This window comes from Leucoraja erinacea, chromosome 5 (assembly GCF_028641065.1).
Source record: "Leucoraja erinacea ecotype New England chromosome 5, Leri_hhj_1, whole genome shotgun sequence".
Lineage (NCBI taxonomy): Eukaryota > Metazoa > Chordata > Chondrichthyes > Rajiformes > Rajidae > Leucoraja > Leucoraja erinaceus.
This window is the reverse complement of record NC_073381.1, coordinates 24,590,934-24,613,575: the sequence shown is the minus strand read 5'-3', so window position 1 is coordinate 24,613,575 and position 22,642 is coordinate 24,590,934. Positions and strand designations below refer to the sequence as shown.

Below are 22,642 nucleotides of genomic sequence, written 5' to 3'. Positions count from 1 at the left end.
AACTCCATACAGACAGCACCCGTAGCCAGGATCGAACTCAGGTCTCTGGTGCTGTAATGGAGCACTCTAACTCTGACGTCACTGTGCTGCCCCATTTCCTGAATGACCTCGCTGAGCCAACTTCAGCATTGAGGCTACTTTGTGAACAAACTGGATGCACCAATCATTTGTGGCAAAATACAAAGTGCTGGAGCAACTCGGTCAGTCAGACAGCATCTCTGGAGGGAATGGATAAGCGATATTTTGGGTCGGAGCCCTTCTTCAGACTCAAGATCCAGCTTCTGCAGTTCCTTGTGCCGACACCAGGCACATATATCTTGTACACAAAAATGCTGGAGAAACTCAGCGGGTGCAGCAGTATCTATGGAGTGAAGGAAATAGGTAACGTTTCGGGCCGAAACCCTTCTTCAGACTGATAGGGGGTGGGAGGGGAGAAGGAAGGAAAAAGGAGGAGGAGGAGCCCGAGGGCTGGGGGATGGGAGGAGACAGCTCGAGGGCTAAGGAAGGGGAGGAGACAGCAAGGGCTAACAAAATTGGGAGAATTCAATGTTCATGCCCCCCGGATGCAGGCTCCCCAAGCGGAATATGAGGTGCTGTTCCTCCAATTTCTGGTGTTGCTCACCCTGGCAATGGAGGAGACCCAGGACAGAGAGGTCGGATTGGGAATGGGAGGGGGAGTTGAAGTGCTGAGCCACCGGGAGGTCAGGTAGGTTCTTGCGGACCGAGCGGAGGTGTTCGGCGAAACGATCGCCCAACCTCCGCTTAGTCTCACCGATGTAGATCAGCTGACATCTAGAGCAGCGGATGCAGTAGATGAGGTTGGAGGAGATACAGGTGAACCTCTGTCACACCTGGAACAACTGCTTGGGTCCTTGAATGGAGTCGAGGGGGGAGGTAAAGGGACAGGTGTTGCATTTCTTGCGGTTGCAACGGAAAGTGCACGGGGAGGGGGTGGTACGGGAGGGAAGGGAAGAATTGACATAGGAAGTTGCAGAGGGAGCGGTCTTTGCAGAAGGCAGACATTGGGGGAGATGGGAAGATGTGGCAAGTGGTGGGGTCACGTTGGAGGTGTATCTTCGTAAAATCGTACCTTCGATTTTCCAGCATCTGCAGTTCCTTCTTGAACACATCTATCTTGTAGATGACATTGCACTAAAGATTGTATCATCCATTGCACCCTCATGTAATTCGTCTTGTGATTGCCACTGAGCTTCAGGCAGCTCCAGTGCATGGGAGACCTTGGCCATGCAGATGCCAAGAATGGGTTTATCCTTGTCAAGTGTGGACCTCTTGAAGATGCACGGGAATTAAGTTGGCGAGATGATTGCTGGTTTATGGGAGCTTAAAGACATTACCTAGCTGTGAAAACAGAAGATAATGGCAATGTCAGTCTTCTAAAGGTGAGGAAATACCAATGGAGAGATTAACATTTCAGGTCAATAATCTTTCATCCGCACAGTTCATTGTTGGCATCTACTCCTGGACAAGAATCAAGAAAAGCACAAGAGTCCTCAAACCATAATGAGAATCCAAAAAGGAACCTCTGAGGACACCAAGAAAACTACATTTCAAGGGGATTCAAAGCTTCATCTCAAGCGTTCTTACATTCTCCACTGCAACAAATTGCACAGCAATAATAGAATCACTAATTCACAAGTTCACAATGCCTTCGCAGATTTCATACATGTTCATTTCTAAAGAAAGGCTTTTACCCATTAGCCAATTTTACAAGGATTAGCGGGTGCAGATTTAATGATATATCAGGAAAGATTTACAGGGTGAAGTTTATACAGCAAGAACCTTCTGCCCATGGTGTTGGTGGATGCTGAGGTAATCAACAATTTTAAAAGGAAATTGGATAGGTATTTGAAGAAAATAAATGTTGGGCCAGGAGGATACATCAATGGAATGGAACTGGCTAGATCGCTGTACAAACAGCCAGCATGAATTTAATAGATCAAATGGCCTCCTTCTAAGTCTCCTATGACTCCTCGCTACATTTGTTGACTTTGATATTGCCAACTTTCAGACCATATTTATGTTCTGCACATTCATCATTATTCCATTAAAGCACCTCGATTTAATATTAACTAAAATATTGACCAATAACATTGTTCAGATTATTTATTATTGGTATAACAGAATCTAAGGGCACCTTGGCAGTTGACTCTAATCACTCTGTGGCCACTGTTCACTACTTCTTTAAGGATTTCTGCGTCATTTACAATTACTAGGTTAGGGTGAGCCACCATGCCCATTCACAACGTTGTGAAGTAGTTGTAAGTCTCGAGCATGGATATCATGGGTCATCTTTGTGAACAATATATATTTTGGAATTCTCATGTTAATCTGCCTAGCATTGGATGACTGAAGTCTCTCATTGAATGTTTTCTTTATGCACTCCCGGTATTAGCTTGGACAGTTTTACATTTGTGTTCCCTCTCAGGAATTTAACTTTGCTTCTTTCTAAATGTTCCTGGCCTAATCGGCTCAGTGTCTCTTCTGGACACTGTTTACTCCCCAAGGCAATTTTAACCATTTGAACATATAGTGCTTTATAACATCATAAATCTAATCCACTGCTTGTTGGTAACATGTATTTTTTAGTTTGCTGCACCTTGAAAATATAGTTTGTTGAGGCCCCTTTCAAAAATCTCATCATTGAATTTATTGTGATTTTGAAGCTTTCAAAGGAAACTATTTTACTGCGACCTTTCTCATCTTCCATTCTTTTGTTTACTTTTACTGTAATATTGATGGGTGCTAACAGAATTTTCACACGGCCTTGGATTAAGCCATCTGCCTTCCACATTTTTGTACCTGGAAATTCCTGGATTATTTTCCAAGTTGCAGGAATCCTCCAGAGAGAAATCTTGCAGGCCCAACTCTGGATCGCTCTCCGGAAAGGTGTTCCAGTCCATTTAACATGCTAAATAACTATGGCGTTTAATTGGATTCAGTAAAAATCGTACAGTATATTACTCATCTCCTTGTAGAAAAGTCACTAAATGTTTTGATTTAAAACAGTTCATTGAAATCTCAAGAAATTCTATGTACTTACGCCTTTCCTATCAAGAGTGTAATTTTTATTCAAATGCACATTATTTTAAATATTTATTTCTTCAATTAAATGTCTTGAAAATGGCCATCAAAAGCCGTTTTGTGAAGGTTTTTTTTTTTAAATTCAGCCTTAACAGTAAAATGATTGCATTTGCATCATAGTCATACAGTTTCGAAGTAGTCTCTTTGGCCCACTATGTCCATGCTAACCATGAAGTATCCATCAATGCTAATCCAATTGACCAAAATGATGATGATCACACTCCTGTCACAACAGCAGAATGACAGAGCAAGGCTCCTGGCCCCCATACGATAGGACAAGGTTACAATACAATACGGTTTATTTGTCACATTGCACAAAAGTTCAATTGAAATGAATATGTCAGCAGCGGTACAATTATAAAGAAAACACACAAAAACACAATAAAAATTTAACATAAACATCCACCACAGCATTCATCACTGTGGTGGAAGGCACACAATTTTGCCAGACCTCCTCCATTTTCCCCCGTGGTCGGGATCTCAACCCTCCGCAGCCGTTGCTGCGGGCGTCCAGATGGTAAAAAGACAAGGTACAAGTCCAGGTAAGTCCAGAGTCGGCTCTTCCCCACCGGAGACCGCGGCTTTAAGTTGGTGTAGGCCGCAGGCCGGCGGTCGAAGATTTAAAGTTTAAAGTTCCCGCCGCGCCGCAGCCAGAAGCACCGCAGACCGCAGGGCCGGCGGTCGAAGCTCCCCTCCAGGGGTGATGGTAAGTCGCCACCGCGCCCGCGGTAGAAGTTGGCCGCGGGCCGGCAGTGATGGCTTCTTCTTCCCCGGGTCCCCCACAAGGGATCCCGGGCTGTAGACGCCGCACCAGCTGAAACTCTGCTGACCGCGGCTTCAGGCTGCCGGCTGCCCCGGGCCAGCGAAACGGAGCACTCCCCTCCAGCGAGCCCCAGCGAGGGCTCGCCTGCTCCACGCCGAGAGTCCACGCTGCGCCCGCCGCTGAAGCCCCAGGCGCGTCTCCGGGAAAGTCCGCGCCGATCCTTGCTGTTAAGCCACGGGGTGGCGACCTGGAAAAAGTCGCCTCTCCATGGAGGAGGCAGCCAAAACGGTTTCCCCCTCAACCCCCCACACCACCCCCCACACAAAACACACAAAGAAACATTAAAAACATACTTTAAAACATACTAAAAAAATAAAAAAAGTTGAAAAAACTAACGCGCTGCTGACTGGGCTGCCGCCATTACAGTGCCCCCACCGCTGATTATATTATTATCAATAGTGACCTGCGTGTATCAAAGGAAGGACAGTCAACCCTTTTAAAACGATAGTTTGAAGCCCAAGAAATCGGCCAAATGTTTTCTTCATCATCCAAAGTGGAGCTGATTGAACATGATATTAGAGATAATTAATCACTAAATCCCTTTATCGTAATTGTTTTTTAGAGTTTAAAAGTTACAATACAGGCAACCTAAATAATGGACTTTGCAAATTAACTTATCCAGACATGCTAAACACAGGACGAATGGATGAAATGTATGCACAGGATGATGTAAATTAGTTGTTTTAAGAACTCGATCCCCACTGAAATTATGGCCAACAAAGTGTTTTTACAATTTAGAAGACATGTTGAAAACAACATGACATAGGGATTAAAATCAGATTCAACTCGCGCTGAGAGGAGATAACTGAACATATAGGGTACTGGTGCATTGAATGCAGAAGAATTATGATTCGCATCTAACGGTGTGTCAGTTGTAAAATCCACTGATTTGACTACCATTACTACTATTTACTACTTGAACTATTATTGGTGCTGCCTGAGAGCAGATTAAAGTGAAAGCGATGAGAATGGGCTCCACAATTCTCTGATGAATGATAATGTTGTCAGTGATGGACACCCCAGAGCAGAGATCATTGTAGCCTCAGCCCCCAAACCTTTGAGTTTGGCTACCACAACTGAGCCCCACAAGACCCAATTATTAGAGAGAAGGAATGGGTGACGTTTCGGGTCAAGACCCATCCAGCTTTTTGTGTCTATCTAAAATTTAAACCCGCATATGCAGTTCCTTCTGACACAAGACCCAATTATTGTTTTGGGTTTGTTTCTAAGGGTCAGGAGGATATTTTGTTAAAACAATCAGATTCACGTCACTCATTTATGTTTCATATATTTATCCTATGTTTGCTTTTAAAGCGGGTGGTACGGTGGCGCATCGGTAGAGTTGCTGCCTTACAGCACTTTCTCCGCCAGAGACCTGGGTCCGATCCCAACTATTGTCTGTTGTCTGTACGGAGTTTGCACATTCTCCCCATGACTGCATGGATTTTCGCCGAGATCCTTGGTTTCCTCCTACATTCGTACAGGTTTGTAGGTTAATTGGCTTGGTATAAATGTAAATTGTCCTGAGTGTTTGTAGGATAGTGTTAATTTGCAGGGATCGCTGGTTGGCGCGGACTCAGTGAGCTGAAGAGTCTGCTTCTGCACTGTATCTCTAAAATAAACTAAAAAAACGAAATAAAAAATCCACAGAGTGCCTTCCTGAACCATTCCCTGTGGTAAACAATGCATGCTCCAACTGTGTACATAAAGACATGTCTCTTGTTGCTAAGACATGTGGGCCTCCTGTCAGGAAAGTAGTGCCCTGAGAATAGAGCAATCTTGTTTTGGATAAACAAAGAAATGATAAGAAGTGGGTAAACCAGCATTTATCACAATCCACAGCTATATTGCCACATTATTTGATAAAAAATAACAGGAATAACTTTTCGTAAAAGATTAAATATAAATGTAAAACTTTATAATCGAATGTTGCACTTTTAAAAATGTCAGTATTAGGATGTGGGTGTCACCAGCCGATCGCTAATTGCCCGTGTGAAGATGTTAGTGAACTAACTTCTTCTGCAATTCTTCTCATGAAGTTACCCTGAATGTGTTATTAAGTAGGGAGGACCAGGACTCAGACCTAGTGCCAAAGAAGGAAGATTAATAGATTAACAGATTTCCAAGTCAGGATCATATAGGAAACTGCAGGTGATGCTGTTTGCACAAAAAGCCCCCAAAATGTCTTGTTCAGTGGTTACATTTTAATATTGTGATATTTAATTTATGTTTACCTTGCAATAATTTATAACTGGTGGTAGAAAAACAGTTAAACAGAGGAAGGAGTATAAACTGGATTTATTTTTAACATCCCATAAAGAACATATTTTGAAAGCTCTTAATATATAGAAAAAGTATCCTCACCTTTTGGGACATGGAATATTTAATGTTGCTACTTTTCACTTGCTCAAAGTTTATCTTCAACAGGTGAAAATGGTCATTGTTTATAGATGCACATGTTTACACTTTACAAAGTAGATATATACTGCAGTTTGTGACTATTCCAAGGCACCCTGTATTCGTACTGTTAAGTTCGAAGTTTAAATATAAACTTAAGTAGTAACAAACTTAAATTTTATTTTGATTAATTTAATTCATTTGATGGACATTAATTTAATAATATTCATCATGTATTTACATAAACCTAGTGACCAATGAATGTCCCAATGTGTTCCAATGTGTACAATAAATGCTGAAGTTACAATTTTGCCAAGGCTGTAATCTCCAGCATAGGAGCAGCTTCATAGCAACATATTAATCTTAAGGAATCTTTGAATGAAGTTTGTAAGAAGGAACTTCAGATGCTGGTTTAAACTGAAGATAGACACAAAAAGCTGGAGTAACTAAGCGGGACAAGCAGCATCTCTAGAGACGAGGAATGCGTGATGTTCTGGTGTACCTACGAATGGGTGACCCATTCCTTCTCTCCAGAGATGCTGCCTGTCCCGCTGAATTACTCCAGCTTTTTGTGTCTATCTTTGAATGAAGTTGACAGTTGAGTATATCTTTGCTTCTGTGGGTCTGAACTTTCTATAAACTGAATGAGCACCTTTCACATTAGTTCACCTGAAAGAAAAATATCCTTACATTGTGTGAATTTAATCTCAGGTCTCAAAATGAGAGCAAAGTCCACTGTAATGTTTTAAACTCAATGATAAACATGTAAAACTTAATTAAAATAAAGCATGAAATAAAAGTAAGTAAAATGCAATCCAAAGGACATCTTCTCTTCAGAGGAAAAATTGCAGCCTCATCAACAAACCTCTAGAATAAAATGTGATGTCTTTCCAGGCAGATGTTTTAATATCTACCAGATTGTAGACAATCAGCAAAACAATCAGGATTGAGTTCTACTAGAGTTGTGGGTACTGAAAAGCATATGATTTGAGTCTTTTCTACTATCTAAAGCAGGCAGTTTTACTTCAAATTGTTGTCACAATGGCATGCTGAAGAGGCAATATATACACTGAGGTATTTTGTAATCCATAAGATCTAATCATACTCACAGAAGTATCAAAATCCTGTCAAGCTGCATGTAACATTTGCAACAATGAGAAAAACATAAATGATGGTTAGATCTTGTGGATTATACTGTAAAATACTCAGTCTATATGCCTCTTCAATGTGCCATTGTAAGTAACTGTTAGAAGTTAAGTCACCTGCTTTAGATTGCAGAAAATATTCAAATCATATGCTCTTTAAAGCTATGTCCTCTAGACTTTGAGGATCTGCTAAAATGACCTGCTGAATATTGTAAGCAATTTCATTTTTTATTTTAGATTTCCAGCATCTGTGATATATTTTTGGTTTCATTTCGCCCAAACCTAAACTGACAGTGACAATCTTCCATTTCTTGTGTCGTTCAGCATAATAAAAATGTTGTTAGGTGCTTCAGAGAAGCATGAAGAATCAAGGATTGGTACTGAGTCAAAGGAGGAAAATATGAGCAGAAAACTAAAAAAATTAAGGAGCGAAGAACAGGGAATTGTAGAATTTGCAGGTTGAAGGTGGGTCTGCAACTGCTGCATTTATTGAAGTGGGGAAGACAAATTGGATGGAATGCAGTTATCCCAAGGCTTATAGGGCTGGTATGCACTACAAAAATACCATTGAACTCATTGACTTATATTATGAAGTTCAAAGTGCTATGTAGGTTAGTGGGTTTAGGCTGAATAGTGGCTCGAACTGGTTAGATTGTGGGCAGCTGAGTGATACCATATTAACTACTTAGGAGGCCAATCTTGAGACTGTTAGAAAAGTGCAAGCTGAACATAACAAAGGCAAGAATGAAGATCTAACAACCTCAGATCAAATACATCAAAATCCAGTCCATTACACAGACCAGTGACAATCTATACTTCGCTTTGGGAAAGGAGCCAACAAAATCAAGGACCTGATCAGTCCTTCTTCTCTCCACTCCCATCAGCCAGAAGATACTGAAGCTTGAAAGTGTGCACCACCAGACTCAGGAACAACTTCTTCCACTCTGTTATTAAACTTCTAGATAGTCCTTCCATAAGCTTGGGTACTATCCTGACATTCATTATGGACATTGGCATTTTTCTCTCGAACTGTTATGCTACAAAGCTGAGAAACTATATTCTGCATTCTGCATATTTCTCACCACTCTATCTTTTATGCATGTATAAAGTTGTTTGGCTTGATTTTATGCATGTATAATGTTATCTGAGTATGTTGGATAGCATGCAAACAAAAACTTTTCAATTTTCATCGGTAGAGTGTATCAATGATAAACCTAAACTTAAATCTGGTGCACTTGCTAATAACATTTATCTTCAGGTATATCCTGTTACAATTTCAAAACAAGTGCATTCAAAAAGTAACTGAACACAGCTGAAGTATTCCAATATTCTCACTATTTCAAATTTGAAGCAGTGTAAAAATGGCACTACATGTTTTTAAACACAGAAACTTGCGAGGAGTTTGTTCTGTTGCTAGTGCAACCCTGAAATTATTGCCCTAGTTTTCCACATGTTTTTTGAGCCTTTCTGTGAACTATACCAGATCCCCACTGCCTGCACCTGGAATGAGAGTGAGAATCATTGTTCTCACAGTTGTGTGCTCTTGAATTTTCAATGTCTTGTTCTACATTTGGTGGCTGAGATAAATCAGGTGCAGGAACTGCCAACCTAATCATCTGGCCAACCTGCAAGGGAGATGCTTGAAAAGCCTTGAAGAGTGTGCAATAATGTTTATGGCTTTTTTCATTTGTCTTTAGTGTAAGCATTATTCTTTGTGGAAACCTGCATTCTCACTGAGGTTCACATACACCTCCTATCGTTCATCTGCTCCATCCTGATGTGGCCTCTTTTATATCGTTGAACTTGGTGCCCATTTCTCCGAACACTTGCACTCAGTCCACCAAGGACTACTGGGTCTCCCAAGAATGAACAATTCTAACTCCTCTTCCCATTCCCATAGTGACCTTTTTGTCCTGGGCTTACTCCATTGCCAGACTAAGGCCACAGGTAAACTAGAGGAACGACACCTCATGTTCTGCTGCTTGTCCCCCCCCCCCACACCCACACCCACCCTCCTACATTTTTCCCCTATCTCTCTTCCCGGTGCCCCATCTGGACTCAGATCCATCCTCTCATCCTCCTCCCCTTCCACCTTCATTCCTTCGCAAATCTTCAATCCTTATCCCACATTATTGTCTATTCATCTCTGGCCTTTGTCCAACCTATCACTTGCCAGACTTTGTCCTGTGCGTTCTCTCTTCCTGCTTTATTCCACCCCACCCCCCGTCTATCACAATCAAACTAAAGAATGGTCCCGACCCGAAACTTCACTTTCCGTTCTCCAGAGATGCTGCCTGACCTGCTGTGTTACCCCAGAACTTTGTGCCTTTTTTTGTAAACCAGGATCTGCAGCTACTTGTTTCTCCACATATCACTTGCCAGGCTTTTCCTAACCCCTACCTCTCTTTCTCAGCTTTCTCCCCCTTCTAATCAGTTTGAAGAAGGGTCTCGATCCGGAATGTCATTTCTACATGTAACTGCATTCTTGCTGGTTCTCTCAGCATCACTGAGGAATTAGCAGACATTCCCCTCTGCCTGTCCCTCCCACAGTCAGGGTGTTTCAGAAATAGGTATGGATTTCTGCTGATGCTCACTGCTCTTTGATATTATCACAGCAGGTTGGATGGAGTAAAGGTGATTTAGGCAGGATTCAAAGAGTTCAAGCAGTTCATCACATACACCTTCACTGCCCTGCTAATGGCAAAAATCCCATCAAGCCCGCCATTGTCATGTTTAACATAAGGTGTTCTCTCCCACGATGAAAAATTGGCGCAGACAACCATGGTCAGATTTCCATATTTTGCCAAATGTGGGAGGAAACCAAAGCACTCAGTGCAAACCCAAATGGTCACTGGGAGAGCATGCAAATTCCCTACAGTCAGCACCCCTAATCAGGACCAAACAGAGGTCTCTGGCATTGTGGCAGCAACTCTACCATTGCGTCCCGTGCTGGCTTTATCAATGTAAACTCTGCCATATGGGAACAAGAGCTGGTTTCATTACCTTTTTTTTAGTTGTGTGTCTCCTAGAGGCAGCCTACATATCAGGACATCCCTCTAAACCACATCAGACTGCAGATGTGAAATTCCTCGCTGGACTTTCTGGCTGCTGTTGATCCTGTTGCTGGAGATGAAGTTATCGCTGCAACATTGATTACCAGCAGAAACAAGACTGAATGCTTTAAATTGTTCCTTTTACAGACCAGGATTATTGGTTGACTTTTCATTAATAATGATAACATCATTAAAATGTTACTTGTACTGTTAATTAACAAACTTAGCTTGTTGAGGAAGCATTATTAGGCAAAGGGTGAGATAGTTTTTATGCAAAGTAAAGCACAGGATTGCACAAAGTGCTCTGCATGTGCCAAAAATGGTCTATTTCTGATGTACCATGGGCCCCTGAATCAGGTTTACACATTGATAGTCGTCAGTAATGCATTAATAATGGGCTGGCAAAATGTAGTCTGTTGTGTTAAACCTTCTCTGACAAATTCCTATTCGATGTTAGGGAAAGGGATTGCAGGGAAGAGGATGTGTGCTGGATGGTAAGTATCTAATCCTAATGTTCTTACCATTGTGGATGCAAGATAAGTTGGCAGAATGGCTGATTTGCTCATCATTATGCTCGTAAATAATGGAAACATTAACACATTACTAATTTTCCTGCAGCCAGATGATATGGATCCATTTCAAGAATGCCTGGAAGAACGGAGGTATCCTGGAGAGGTCACAATACCAAGTCCTAAACCTAAATATGGACAATGCAAGGACATCAGCAAAAAAGATCTCATAACGTAAGCCAGCAGAATAGTGTCAACCTCAACGACTTTATTTACTAAATATCTCTTTGAAATAAACGTATTTCTGTTTTTGGTAGCATGCAACACAATTTGCAATGTGTACTTTTTAATCTTCATTTTCCAAAACTTTCTTGGCGGATAAAGTTTCTTACTTTAATGACGCTATGTCAAGAATAAGTAAAATATTATAAATGTAATTGCTCCATTTTTGTTAAGTTTTCCCTGAGGATGCTTAGCAAGCCATTGCAAACAGTGAAGCTAAACTGGAAACAATGAACTATCAAAAAATGATCTTCCTAAAAACGTAATTACTTTTTTTGGCTGTTTTCTTGTTTGGTGGCAGATGTCCAACACCAGGGTGTGATGGGAGTGGTCATGTCACGGTTAATTACTCCTCACATAGAAGGTGTGACTTCCTTTTTCATGGTGGATACTGTCTTTTCAATTTTTGTTGTTTTCAGCTTACCTGAACAATGCAGTCAAGTGAATTGCAAAAAAACTCTTGTACGTTAACCCGTAGACAATTGAATTTTCTTGACAGTTTGCAGTATGTTTGTTACAGAATTCTTTACAATAATCACTTAGATTATGGGCTGAATGTCATGAGGAGTAAGAACAGCATTTAAGAAGAAATAAGCTTTCTTTATTGTCAATGCTTCATGAATAAATTATACCCCTTTCCTTTCCTTTTTTTTGGAAATGCATTGTAAACGATTAGTTACATAAAATAGTTGTTTTTAATGTGCTGTTATTGTATTACTGGACTTTATGTTTTACTTTTATTACTGCAAAATGTATCTACTGTAAATGAAAGAAGCAAGGGCAATGCTTTAAGAATCAAATTCCGTTATATAATATACAAATTCTGCAAACAAAAGCTTGCTTAAATCTTGAGAGGATTAACTATTGACATGGATCTGTCAGCAATTCAGATGTTAAACCATTGCTTCTCTGCATTTGTCAAGTTGTGTCATATGTGTGAATGAAAGGTTGGGTTGGGTTGGCTTGACATGAGTTGATTTTGCCACTTTGTGTATCTTGCAGTCTATCCGGCTGTCCTTTGGCAGATAAAAGTATCCGGAGTATGATGGCCACCAGCTCACAAGAACTCAAGTAAGGCATAAATGGCATTAGTGCATGCAAGAAGTCTGCATTCTGTCATTACCGATCTTATTCTATTAATGTTGGATTTATGTTAACCAATAACTGCCTGAGTTAATGTGAAATCTGCACTAAAAAAAAATTGAATGGATAGACTGACACAAATAGGTCTGATACATTTATATTTCTCATTTCTGTTTGAATCCATTTCTAATTGCTTCTTTTAGTGATAACCTCTATCTAAGAAACCCTTTGTGAAAATCTAAATCAAATATTTGGCTTAGTTGTCCCAGTTTGAATATTATAATTCAACATTGGATTTGCCATCAAATTATTAACTTGTTTCAGTTTGCATCCAATTGGGTTTTGTGCACAATCTTCCAACGCCACAGCAATGTCAATCACCAATGAGGCTTCCTCTTCCAGTGTTATGGTTTTAACATTCACTAGTTCCACAAAGATTCCCTGTTGGTCACCTGCAAGGTTGGTGATTACAAATAAGTTTGCAACTGGCCTTCTCACAGACTGACCTGAATGTCTGCATCAAGGTGTCAGTTGCAAATGGAAAGGACCAAACCCTAAATAGAGGGATAGTGGGGAAGTGGTGTGATGGCAGGTGGCTGATGGAATCCTGTAGAACTGTTTACACAAATGTTATAGCTGTACACGCAGTTAATTGAAGTGATGGACATTGTTGGTGATTTTCAGGCAAATTATGAACATAGTGGAAACATCAGTTATAATGGGTCATTTTAGCAAAAATGTTCAGTGCCGTCAAATGTTCTTAAAGTAGTTCACCGTTCACAAAATACCCAATGTAGTTTGTCACGCTGACGTACAGATATTTAATATTGTACATTGTACGAGTTATTTAGTATTTTTATAGAGCTGTATTTTAATCACTCTGTCTCTTTCATTCATAGCATTCAGGCAGCAAACTAGTTTCCACTTGTAAATGCTACCATAGATAGTAGGTCACTCTAATCAAATTGCTGCTCCTACATTTTCATTGATAGGTGTCCAACCCCTGGATGTGATGGTTCTGGGCATATAACTGGAAACTATGCTTCTCATAGGAGGTAGGTCAGACCTTCACATTGCACAACACTTTCCTTTTTTTCTCTTTTCTCTAACCAAACTCTTGTCCTTCCATTTCTCCATCTATTGTCGCGAAGATAGACTGCTGTAGATACCATTCACATTTCTAAATTCTCGTTAAACATATGCAAACTTGGACGGTGAGTGCTGGCAGGCTACTTTATTGGGGGAAAGCTAAATGCTGCTTTCCAAACAAATATCCACAAACTTGCACCTAAAGGAATCGGGAAACCTAGCTGATTGAACGACATTAAGTCATGAAGATTGTGGTCAGCTCATAAGACATTGCTGTGATGTTGGATAAGGGTAATGAAATGATTCAAGTTATAGATAATGTCTAAAATCTTTATGAAATGGCTAATCACTTTCATGGGTAGATGAACTACTGAGAGACATTAGCACAAGATAGTTTATTCTTCCAGACTCCCATATAATATCCCAACAATTAGTGTTTTTACTGCTTCTGAAGAACCACCTCAGACACCCTCCATGATTTTCCAGGTGACTGCAACTGAAGAAGTGCAGCAGTTAAATTACATTCAAATTGATGTTGCATGGTTCTTGCCAAAAATTGCCAGTGTGGATCAGAACAGACTCCTGTTGTAGGCAAAACTTTTGAGCTGCATTTCAGTCACATGGATTCTTCAGAGTTCTTCAGAAGATTTGATTATTATAAATAATATAAATAATCCACAAATTGGGTTTATTTTAAAAAGTACTTTTGTAATGTTAAGTATAAAAATCTGGAACCTCTTCACTCTATTTTCCAGGTTAATTGGCTTGGTAAATGTAAAAATTGTCCCTGGTGGGTGTAGGACAGTGTTAATATGCGGAGATCGCTGGCAGGCGTAGACCCGGTGGGCCAAAGGGCCTATTTCCACTCTGTATCTCTAAACTAAACTAAACTATTACGTAAACTTTGAGGCTTAATAATCATGCTGGAGTTCCTCCAAAGCTACTCCTTTAATATTGCAGCTACCTGCAAAATGCCAAGTGGCCATCTGTTTTCTGCGTTGTGTACCTATATAAAACAGTGCAGTCTACATGGATGCCTGTCTTATATAAATATCATACAATTATTTGTTTTTTTAAATTAGATGCATACTTGCCTGACCTGCCTCCAGATAGTGAGTGTAGACAAAAAAAATCAGGCTGCAGTGATTTTTACTTCCTATTAATAAATAAGTTCATTAATGTCCTCTACTGCAAAAATCCTAGGTTTGCAATTTGTCTGCTTTTCATAATCCTTTGCTCCACTTTGAATTTCATGATGGACTTTATTGTCGGGCATATGCATATCACATTGGTTGTATTAACTCAGCAAGTTGACCCGATCTCAAACTTATTGCCTGAAAGGATAGAAGAAACAGATTGAATAATTGCAAAAGCAATCTCTATTTGAAAAGGCAAATATTGCATGGCAGTGGTATTGGTATGGGTTCATCATTGTCATGTGTACTGAGATAGAGTGAAAAACGTTTTTGTAGGCTATTCAGTCAAATCATACCATACATGAATACATTTAAACCATACACAAGTACACAGATCATAAAAAGAGGAAAATAGATTGCAGAATGCAGTGTCACCACTGAGTGCAATGAGGAAAGAACAAGGGAGCTGGGTGAATCGCACTCACGTGTGCCCCAGCTATTCCTGCCTTTTTGGTGGTTACATCAAACAGTCGTTATTCCAGGCATGCACTGGCCCTATCCCCCAACTCTTTACCACTACTGCATCAGGGCTACCTCCTTCACCCGTGCAGAACTCATGGACTTTATTAACTTCATCACTAACTTCCACCCTGATCTCAAATTCACCTGGACGATCTCAGGCACCTCTCTCCCCTTTCTCGATCTCTCTGTCACCATCACAAGAGACAGGCTATTGACCAACGACTATTGCAAACGTACCTACTCCCTCAGTTATCTGGACTACACTTCTTCCCACCCTACCTTTTTCAAATATACAATTTCCTACTCTCAATTCCTCCAGCCTGCCATATCCCCCCCACCCCCCACCTCCCCCTTACTCTCAGTCAGAAAAAGGATCCTGACCCGTTGTGTCGCCTATCTTTTTCCTCCAGAGATGCTGCCTGCTCCAGCACTTTATGTCTATCTTGGGTATAAACCAGCATCTGCAGTTTTGTTTCTACATACAGGGTGAATTGAATAGAAGTTTCATAGATTGTGTTTGAATGGCTGCCCCCTTGTGGTATATGATCTTATGATTAACCATTGGAAGAGCAACGCTATTGCACCTTCAAGGAAATGGTGTGAAATCATGAACAGTCATCCAGACCTGCCAGATAGAATTTTCTTTTGTACCTGCTTGATAAATGTTCACAACTTTACACCATAATTTCTTTTTATCAGAGATGAATGTCAAATTGCAGAAGAAACCTCTTTGTTGCTAAGTAACTGGTTGTCTAATCTAAACACTAGCACATTTTCTGGTCCATGTCAGTTTAACTACTGACGCCAAAATGCATCTTGTTTATAGTGACTTTCAAACCTAAAACACTTCCAACTTCACAAGTACTTTGTTTTTGAATTAATAATATAAATACAACACCGTGCCTTGATTCTGCCAACCTGCAGTAAGTTAAAGTGTGTACAGCCATTGTGTTTGGATGTACAAGGTGCTGTGATACATCTACATTGGAAATCAAATGTGAATGGAACATCAATTACCAAAAAAAGATAAAGACAAGAAGTATCTACACAGATGATCTTGACCAGGGAGTGATTAATATAATTGCAAATGGTTTGTCATAGCTGATCCATTTGAAGTTCTGCAATAAATGCTATATTATGCCTTCATTGTTTAAAATGATACTTATCTCTTCTGGAGGCTGTCACAGGTGTTTGTGAATCTCCTGATATATTTACAAGCAATTAACATTTGTATCAACATCTTTATATTTGTGAGGACACTTTCCTACCCATAAGGAGTAAAAGACAATGCCCAAGCCATTGGTCATCTGTACATTTATGTATGACGACTGTCTTGTTTCAAATATATGCCAGTTTCTATTTTGCCACTGGTGGCCAAATTGCAAAAACTTCCTGCTATGTGCCACGGCCCAAACGCACATGGTGATCATGTACCAATTGCATATGTGAAAATTGATGAAAATATAAATCAATCATTTTCTCAACCCTAAAATGTAAATGGGGGTGCCTGTGATAGCAAAAGTGCATTCCGCAACCAACTATTTAAAAGGAGTAGCTCGAGCGTATTGAGCTAATCATGAAGGCAATAACTTGGAAAAAAAAATAGATTGTCACAAGAAGCTGCCTCCACTCTGAGCTATAAAGAACTCAACAGATGGGTCCAGAGATGACGTAAAAACATAGATTAACTCTTGAAGTCACTGAGACAAGAACCACAGATGGAAAGGAATAATGTTAATTTATGAACCTAACCACAGATGGAAAGGAATAATGTTAATTTATGAACCTAACATTGACAAAGCAAGATTTCTCAAAGCCACTGGCCCTCTTTTGATTCAAAACGGGAAACTAATTCTGCCACATGTGATATCCTTCCAGTTCATTTTGCTGGAAATTGTAACTGGCCTGGAAGACAACGGTACAGCTGATGTACTTTTGCTGTTTATAGTTCTTCTTTGTAACTTAGTATTTTCACTGGATGAAATTATTAGGTGACAAAGAATCCTATCTATTTCACTCATGATCTTATATACCTCATTCTCCTGCACTCCAAGGAATAAAGTCTTAGCCTGCCTAACCTCTCCCTATAGCTCAGGCCTGCAAGCTTGGCAACATCCTTGTAAATCTTTCTAGCTTAACAACATCTGTCCTATAGCAGAGTAACCAACATTGAAGACAATACTCCAAAAGTGACATCACCAACATCTTGTACAACTGTAACATAAGGATATGGCGGACCAATTGAATAACTACTTTGGTTCCGTCTTCACTAAGGAAGACATAAATAATCTGCCGGAAAGAGCAGGGGCCCGCGGGTCAAAGGAGTTGGAGGAATTGAGTGAAATCCAGGTTAGTCGGGAAGTGGTGTTGGGTAAATTGAATGGATTAAAGGCCGATAAATCCCCAGGGCCAGATAGGCTGCATCCCAGAGTACTTAAGGAAGTAGCTCCAGAAATAGTGGATGCATTAGTAATAATCTTTCAAAACGCTTTAGATTCTGGAGTAGTTCCAGAGGATTGGCGGGTAGCAAACGTAACCCCACTTTTTAAGAGGGGAGGGAGAGAGAAAACTGGGAATTACAGACCAGTTAGTCTAACATCGGTAGTGGGGAAACTGCTAGAGTCAGTTATTAAAGATGGGATAGCAGCATATTTGGAAAGTGGTGAAATCATTGGACAAAGTCAGCATGGATTTACGAAAGGTAAATCATGTCTGACGAATCTTATAGATTTTTTCGAGGATGTAACTAGTAGCGTGGATAGGGGAGAACCAGTGGATGTGGTGTATCTGGACTTCCAGAAGGCTTTCGACAAGGTCCCACATAAGAGATTAGTATACAAACTTAAAGCACACGGCATTGGGGGTTCAGTATTGATGTGGATAGAGAACTGGCTGGCAAACAGGAAGCAAATAGTAGGAGTAAACGGGTCCTTTTCACAATGGCAAGCAGTGATTGGTGGGGTACCGCAAGGCCCAGTACTGGGACCCCAGCTATTCACAATATATATTAATGATCTGGATGAGGGAATTGAAGGCAATATCTCCAAGTTTGCGGATGACACTAAGCTGGGGGGCAGTGTTAGGTGTGAGGAGGATGCTAGGAGACTGCAAGGTGACTTGGATAGGCTGGGTGAGTGGGCAAATGTTTGGCAGATGCAGTATAATGTGGATAAATGTGAGGTTATCCATTTTGGTGGCAAAAATGGGAAAGCAGACTATTATCTAAATGGTGGCCGATTGGGAAAGGGGGAGATGCAGCGGGACCTGGGTGTCATGGTACACCAGTCATTGAAGGTAGGCATGCAGGTGCAGCAGGCAGTAAAGAAAGGGAATGGTATGTTAGCTTTCATAGCAAGAGGATTTGAGTATAGGAGCAGGGAGGTTCTACTGCAGTTGTACAGGGTCTTGGTGAGACCACACCTGGAGTATTGCGTGCAGTTTTGGTCTCCAAATCTGAGGAAGGACATTATTGCCATAGAGGGAGTGCAGAGAAGGTTCACCAGACTGATTCCTGGGATGTCAGGACTGTCTTATGAAGAAAGACTGGATAGACTTGGTTTATACTCTCTAGAATTTAGGAGATTGAGAGGGGATCTTATAGAAACTTACAAAATTCTTAAGGGGTTGGACAGGCTAGATGCAGGAAGATTGTTCCCGATGTTGGGGAAGTCCAGGACAAGGGGTCACAGCTTAAGGATAAGGGGGAAATCCTTTAAAACCGAGATGAGGAGAACTTTTTTCACACAGAGAGTGGTGAATCTCTGGAACTCTCTGCCGCAGAGGGTAGTTGAGGCCAGTTCATTGGCTATATTTAAGAGGGAGTTAGATGTGGCCCTTGTGGCCAAGGGGATCAGAGGGTATGGAGAGAAGGCAGGTACGGGATACTGAGTTGGATGATCAGCCATGATCATATTGAATGGCGGTGCAGGCTCGAAGGGCCGAATGGCCTACTCCTGCACCTAATTTCTATGTTTCTATAACATCCTAACTTCTATACTCAATCCCCTGACATATAAAGGCCAATGTGCCAAAAGCCTTCTTGACCCCTTATGCCACCACTTTCAATGTATAAAAAATCATGAGATGAATAGATCGGGCAGATGCACAGAGTCTTTTACCCAGAGTAGGGGAATCGAGTACTAGAGGACATAGGTTCAAGGTGAAAGGGAAAAGATTTTGTAGGAATCCAAGGGGTAACTTTGTATGGAACATGCTGCCAGAAAAGATAGTTGAGGCTGGGACTAACCCATCGTTTAAGAAACAGTTGGACAGGCACATGGATAAGACAGGTTTGGAGGCTTATGGACCAAGCGCAGGCAAGTGGGACTGGGGTAGCTGGGACATTGTTGGCCGGTGTGGATGAGTTGGGCCAAAGGGCCTGTTTCCACGCTGTATTACTCTATGATTATATGACTCTATAACTGATCAAGATCCTGCTGTAATTTTTGACAATGGTCACAGATTCATTCAACTGGGCAGAACTTTCCTTTGGGAACTTTCCATCCTCATTTTCTGCTTTATGCTAATTTTTAAATGTTATTGTAATTTTTCCACAACCTGGCTGAAAGTTTGTTCTGTTAAAGGAGGACATCCCAGACCTTACGCTGGAATTTATTGATTAAAAACCTCTACAATACATTGCCTGATGTTTCAGGATCAGGAGAACGTTTCAATCTCATTCTGCCATGCTGCTGTAGTTTTCAAAATCCTGGAACTGTGACAGTACCTTTACCAGACGAAATGTTGCTCTTCAATATTTCTCTTCCATCCTTTCTGTGGGAGATAGCAATGCAACATAAATCACAAACTTTAAAAAATGCACATCTCCAGAATAAATTAATAAAACAGTTTGGGCTATCAGCATTATTATGAGAGTGCAACAGTTACTGTAGCTACAAATTTTCAACTCCATTGTCTTCTCATATCTGGACTTTCCTGGACGTATTCATTTTAAATTCACCATTCAATTCAAATAACCTATTTATACTTGCATTACTCATGTCTGCCAACACTTTAAAGATTTGCATCGTCTGTTCTTAATTTTATTTTCTTCAATGAAAATAACTCCTAGCTCTGTGTGTCTCCCTTCTTAGCTAGCAAACCTTGGTGAGAAATATTCCTGATCATTCTCTAAACCTATAAACATTCTAAACCCAGCATTTACTAACTTATAATGGCTCATTTGTTTACTTTTAATCTGCCACCATTGTATTGCTTCTTTACAGTGTCATTTATGTTTGTCTATTTAATCTTTTGTTCTGTGGAACTCATTTATTACAGGTCCCTTCTGCAAAATTGCTGACTTGTATTTTGTGTGGGAGCAGAAATATTTTATGAGTGGCTTTGACCATTTAACATTTAATCATGGTTTTTCCTTTTCTGCTGCAAAACTTCTTCATGATATTTATCACTGTTTTATTCACTGCGGCAGGTTTCAATAATGTATTAGGGTACAAGTGTTTATTTAGTTTTCATTTCTTTGTCCATTAATTTGGGTCAATTCTGAGCAATCATAGACTCAACTCGCCCAATTAAATGTGTGTGAGAGTGCCCTCACAGATAGCTAAGAGATTACTTGGAGGGGAACAGTTGAATAATAGTTTGATCTTCATTCTCATGTAGCATCAAATATACTGCCTTTTGTAGGTTGGTCTGTTGGATCCTTGCCTCTTCCATGGCTTTCCTGACTTTGGAATGTTAGTAGATTGTGCCACCTTCATTTCTATAAACAGCTTTAAATTTCCAAATATCTATGAACCAGTGTTATACAAAATGTACTTGCATTGGGCAATTCAGTAATAACATAGAACGGTGCAGCACAGGAACTCGCCTGTTGGCCCACAATGTCTGTGCCCAACATCATGCCAAGTTAAACCAATCTGTCTGCACTATTGCCTATTTAAATGCCTTTTAAGTAACAAATCAGATTTTTTGATCGATTTCGCAGCAAATTGTGCATTTATGGTTTATGAAATGTGAAAGCTGAAATACCTAGGATTAGTACGGCAGTGGCACATGCCAGAGATCTTCCATCCAATATCACTATAAATACTAATTAAGCTATGAATTATGAACTGTCTTGATTGCACTAAGAACCTCAGGCGTTTTGCAATAATATTGGGAGTTTTTAAATGTATTGATTTTGTTTGTTTTATCATGTTATCCAAGAGCATGGTGTTTGCAGGCCTGTTATGCTAGAACAAATGTAATTGTTCCATTTTTTGGCACATATGACAATTAAACCCTCTTGAAGATTATTTTTTTCCCCCTTCCTTTGCGGTCTTCTTATTCTTTTCGTGTCCATCTTGTTACAAATGTTGGCCTCGCTGTCATCGTCCGTCCTGAAAAGGACGCAAGCTTCTGGTGACATTCAGTGGAAACCATCACTTGTCGCAATAGATGATGGTGGTAGCAGAATTAGCTCAGGATACTTCCAGTTTCTAGTGAGGACGCTTCTGCTATGGGGCTTCCGTTGCGGTTTCCACCTATCACAACCAGCCTCTGCTTTCCAACTTCACCCCTTCCCCTACTCCACATGGCTCCATCTGCCCACCATCCCTTACTTCACCTGCATCTCCATATCACCTACAAGCTCCCAGCTTCTTCTGCAGTTGTATAGGGCCCTGGTGAGACCACATCTGGAGTATTGTGTACAGTTTTGGTCTCCTAATTTGAGGAAGGACATCCTTGTGATTGAGGCAGTGCAGCGTAGGTTCGCGAGATTGATCCCCGGGATGGCGGCACTGTCATATGAGCAAAGATTGAAAAGACTAGGCTTTTATTCACTGGAGTTTAGAAGGATGAGGAGGGGTTCTTATAGAAACATAAAATTATAAAAGGACTGATCAAGCTATATGCAGGAAAAATGTTCCCAATGTTGGGCGAGTCCAGAACCAGGGGCCACAGTCTAAGAATAAAGGGGAGGTCATTTAAGACTGAGGTGAGAAAAACCTTTTTCACCCAGAGAGTTGTGAATTTCTGGAATTCCCTGCCACAGAGGGCAATGGAGGCCAAATTACTGGATGGATTTAAGAGTGAGTTAGATAGAGCTCTAGGGGATAGTGGTGTCAAGGGATATGGGGAGAAGGCAGGCTTGGGTTATTGATAGGGGACGATCAGCCATGATCACAACGAATGGCGGTGCTGGCTCGAAGGGCCGAATGGCCTCCTGCACCTATTTTCTATGTTTCTATGTTTCTCACCACCCCTTCCCCTTCATACTGCTATCCTTCTTTAACAAAATTAATGCACAGTCCTAATGCAGAGTCTCGACCGTCCTTTTCCCCCCACAAACGCTGCTTGAGCCTCTGAGTTCCTCCAGCAGTTTGCTTTTTGATAAAAAGATTATTTTTCCACATGTTTCCATTTGAGATTTAATTGCATGCAATGAGATGTTGCATCGTAATCTTGCAATCAAAGAATATGTAAGCCAAAATATGACTTCACATGGAGAGACAATGAGATAGAAGAAAAAATGTTTAATCACCCAGCTTATCTTTTT

At 40.7% G+C, this 22,642-nt stretch overlaps 1 protein-coding gene across 7 annotated transcripts in view; it reads left to right on the top strand.

The window, feature by feature from the left end:
* Positions 1-22,642, top strand: part of LOC129697048 (myelin transcription factor 1-like protein) — a 415,381-nt gene that overhangs the window by 348,211 nt on the left and 44,528 nt on the right. For 6 of the 7 annotated variants that reach the window (XM_055635254.1, XM_055635252.1, XM_055635249.1 and 3 more), the window contains 3 exons: positions 11,139-11,263; positions 12,314-12,382; positions 13,387-13,449. In XM_055635254.1, the coding sequence (XP_055491229.1) occupies positions 11,139-11,263; positions 12,314-12,382; positions 13,387-13,449 (257 nt within the window). The remainder of the gene's footprint in view (positions 1-11,138; positions 11,264-12,313; positions 12,383-13,386; positions 13,450-22,642) is intronic. The other variant, XM_055635250.1, reaches the window with a different exon arrangement.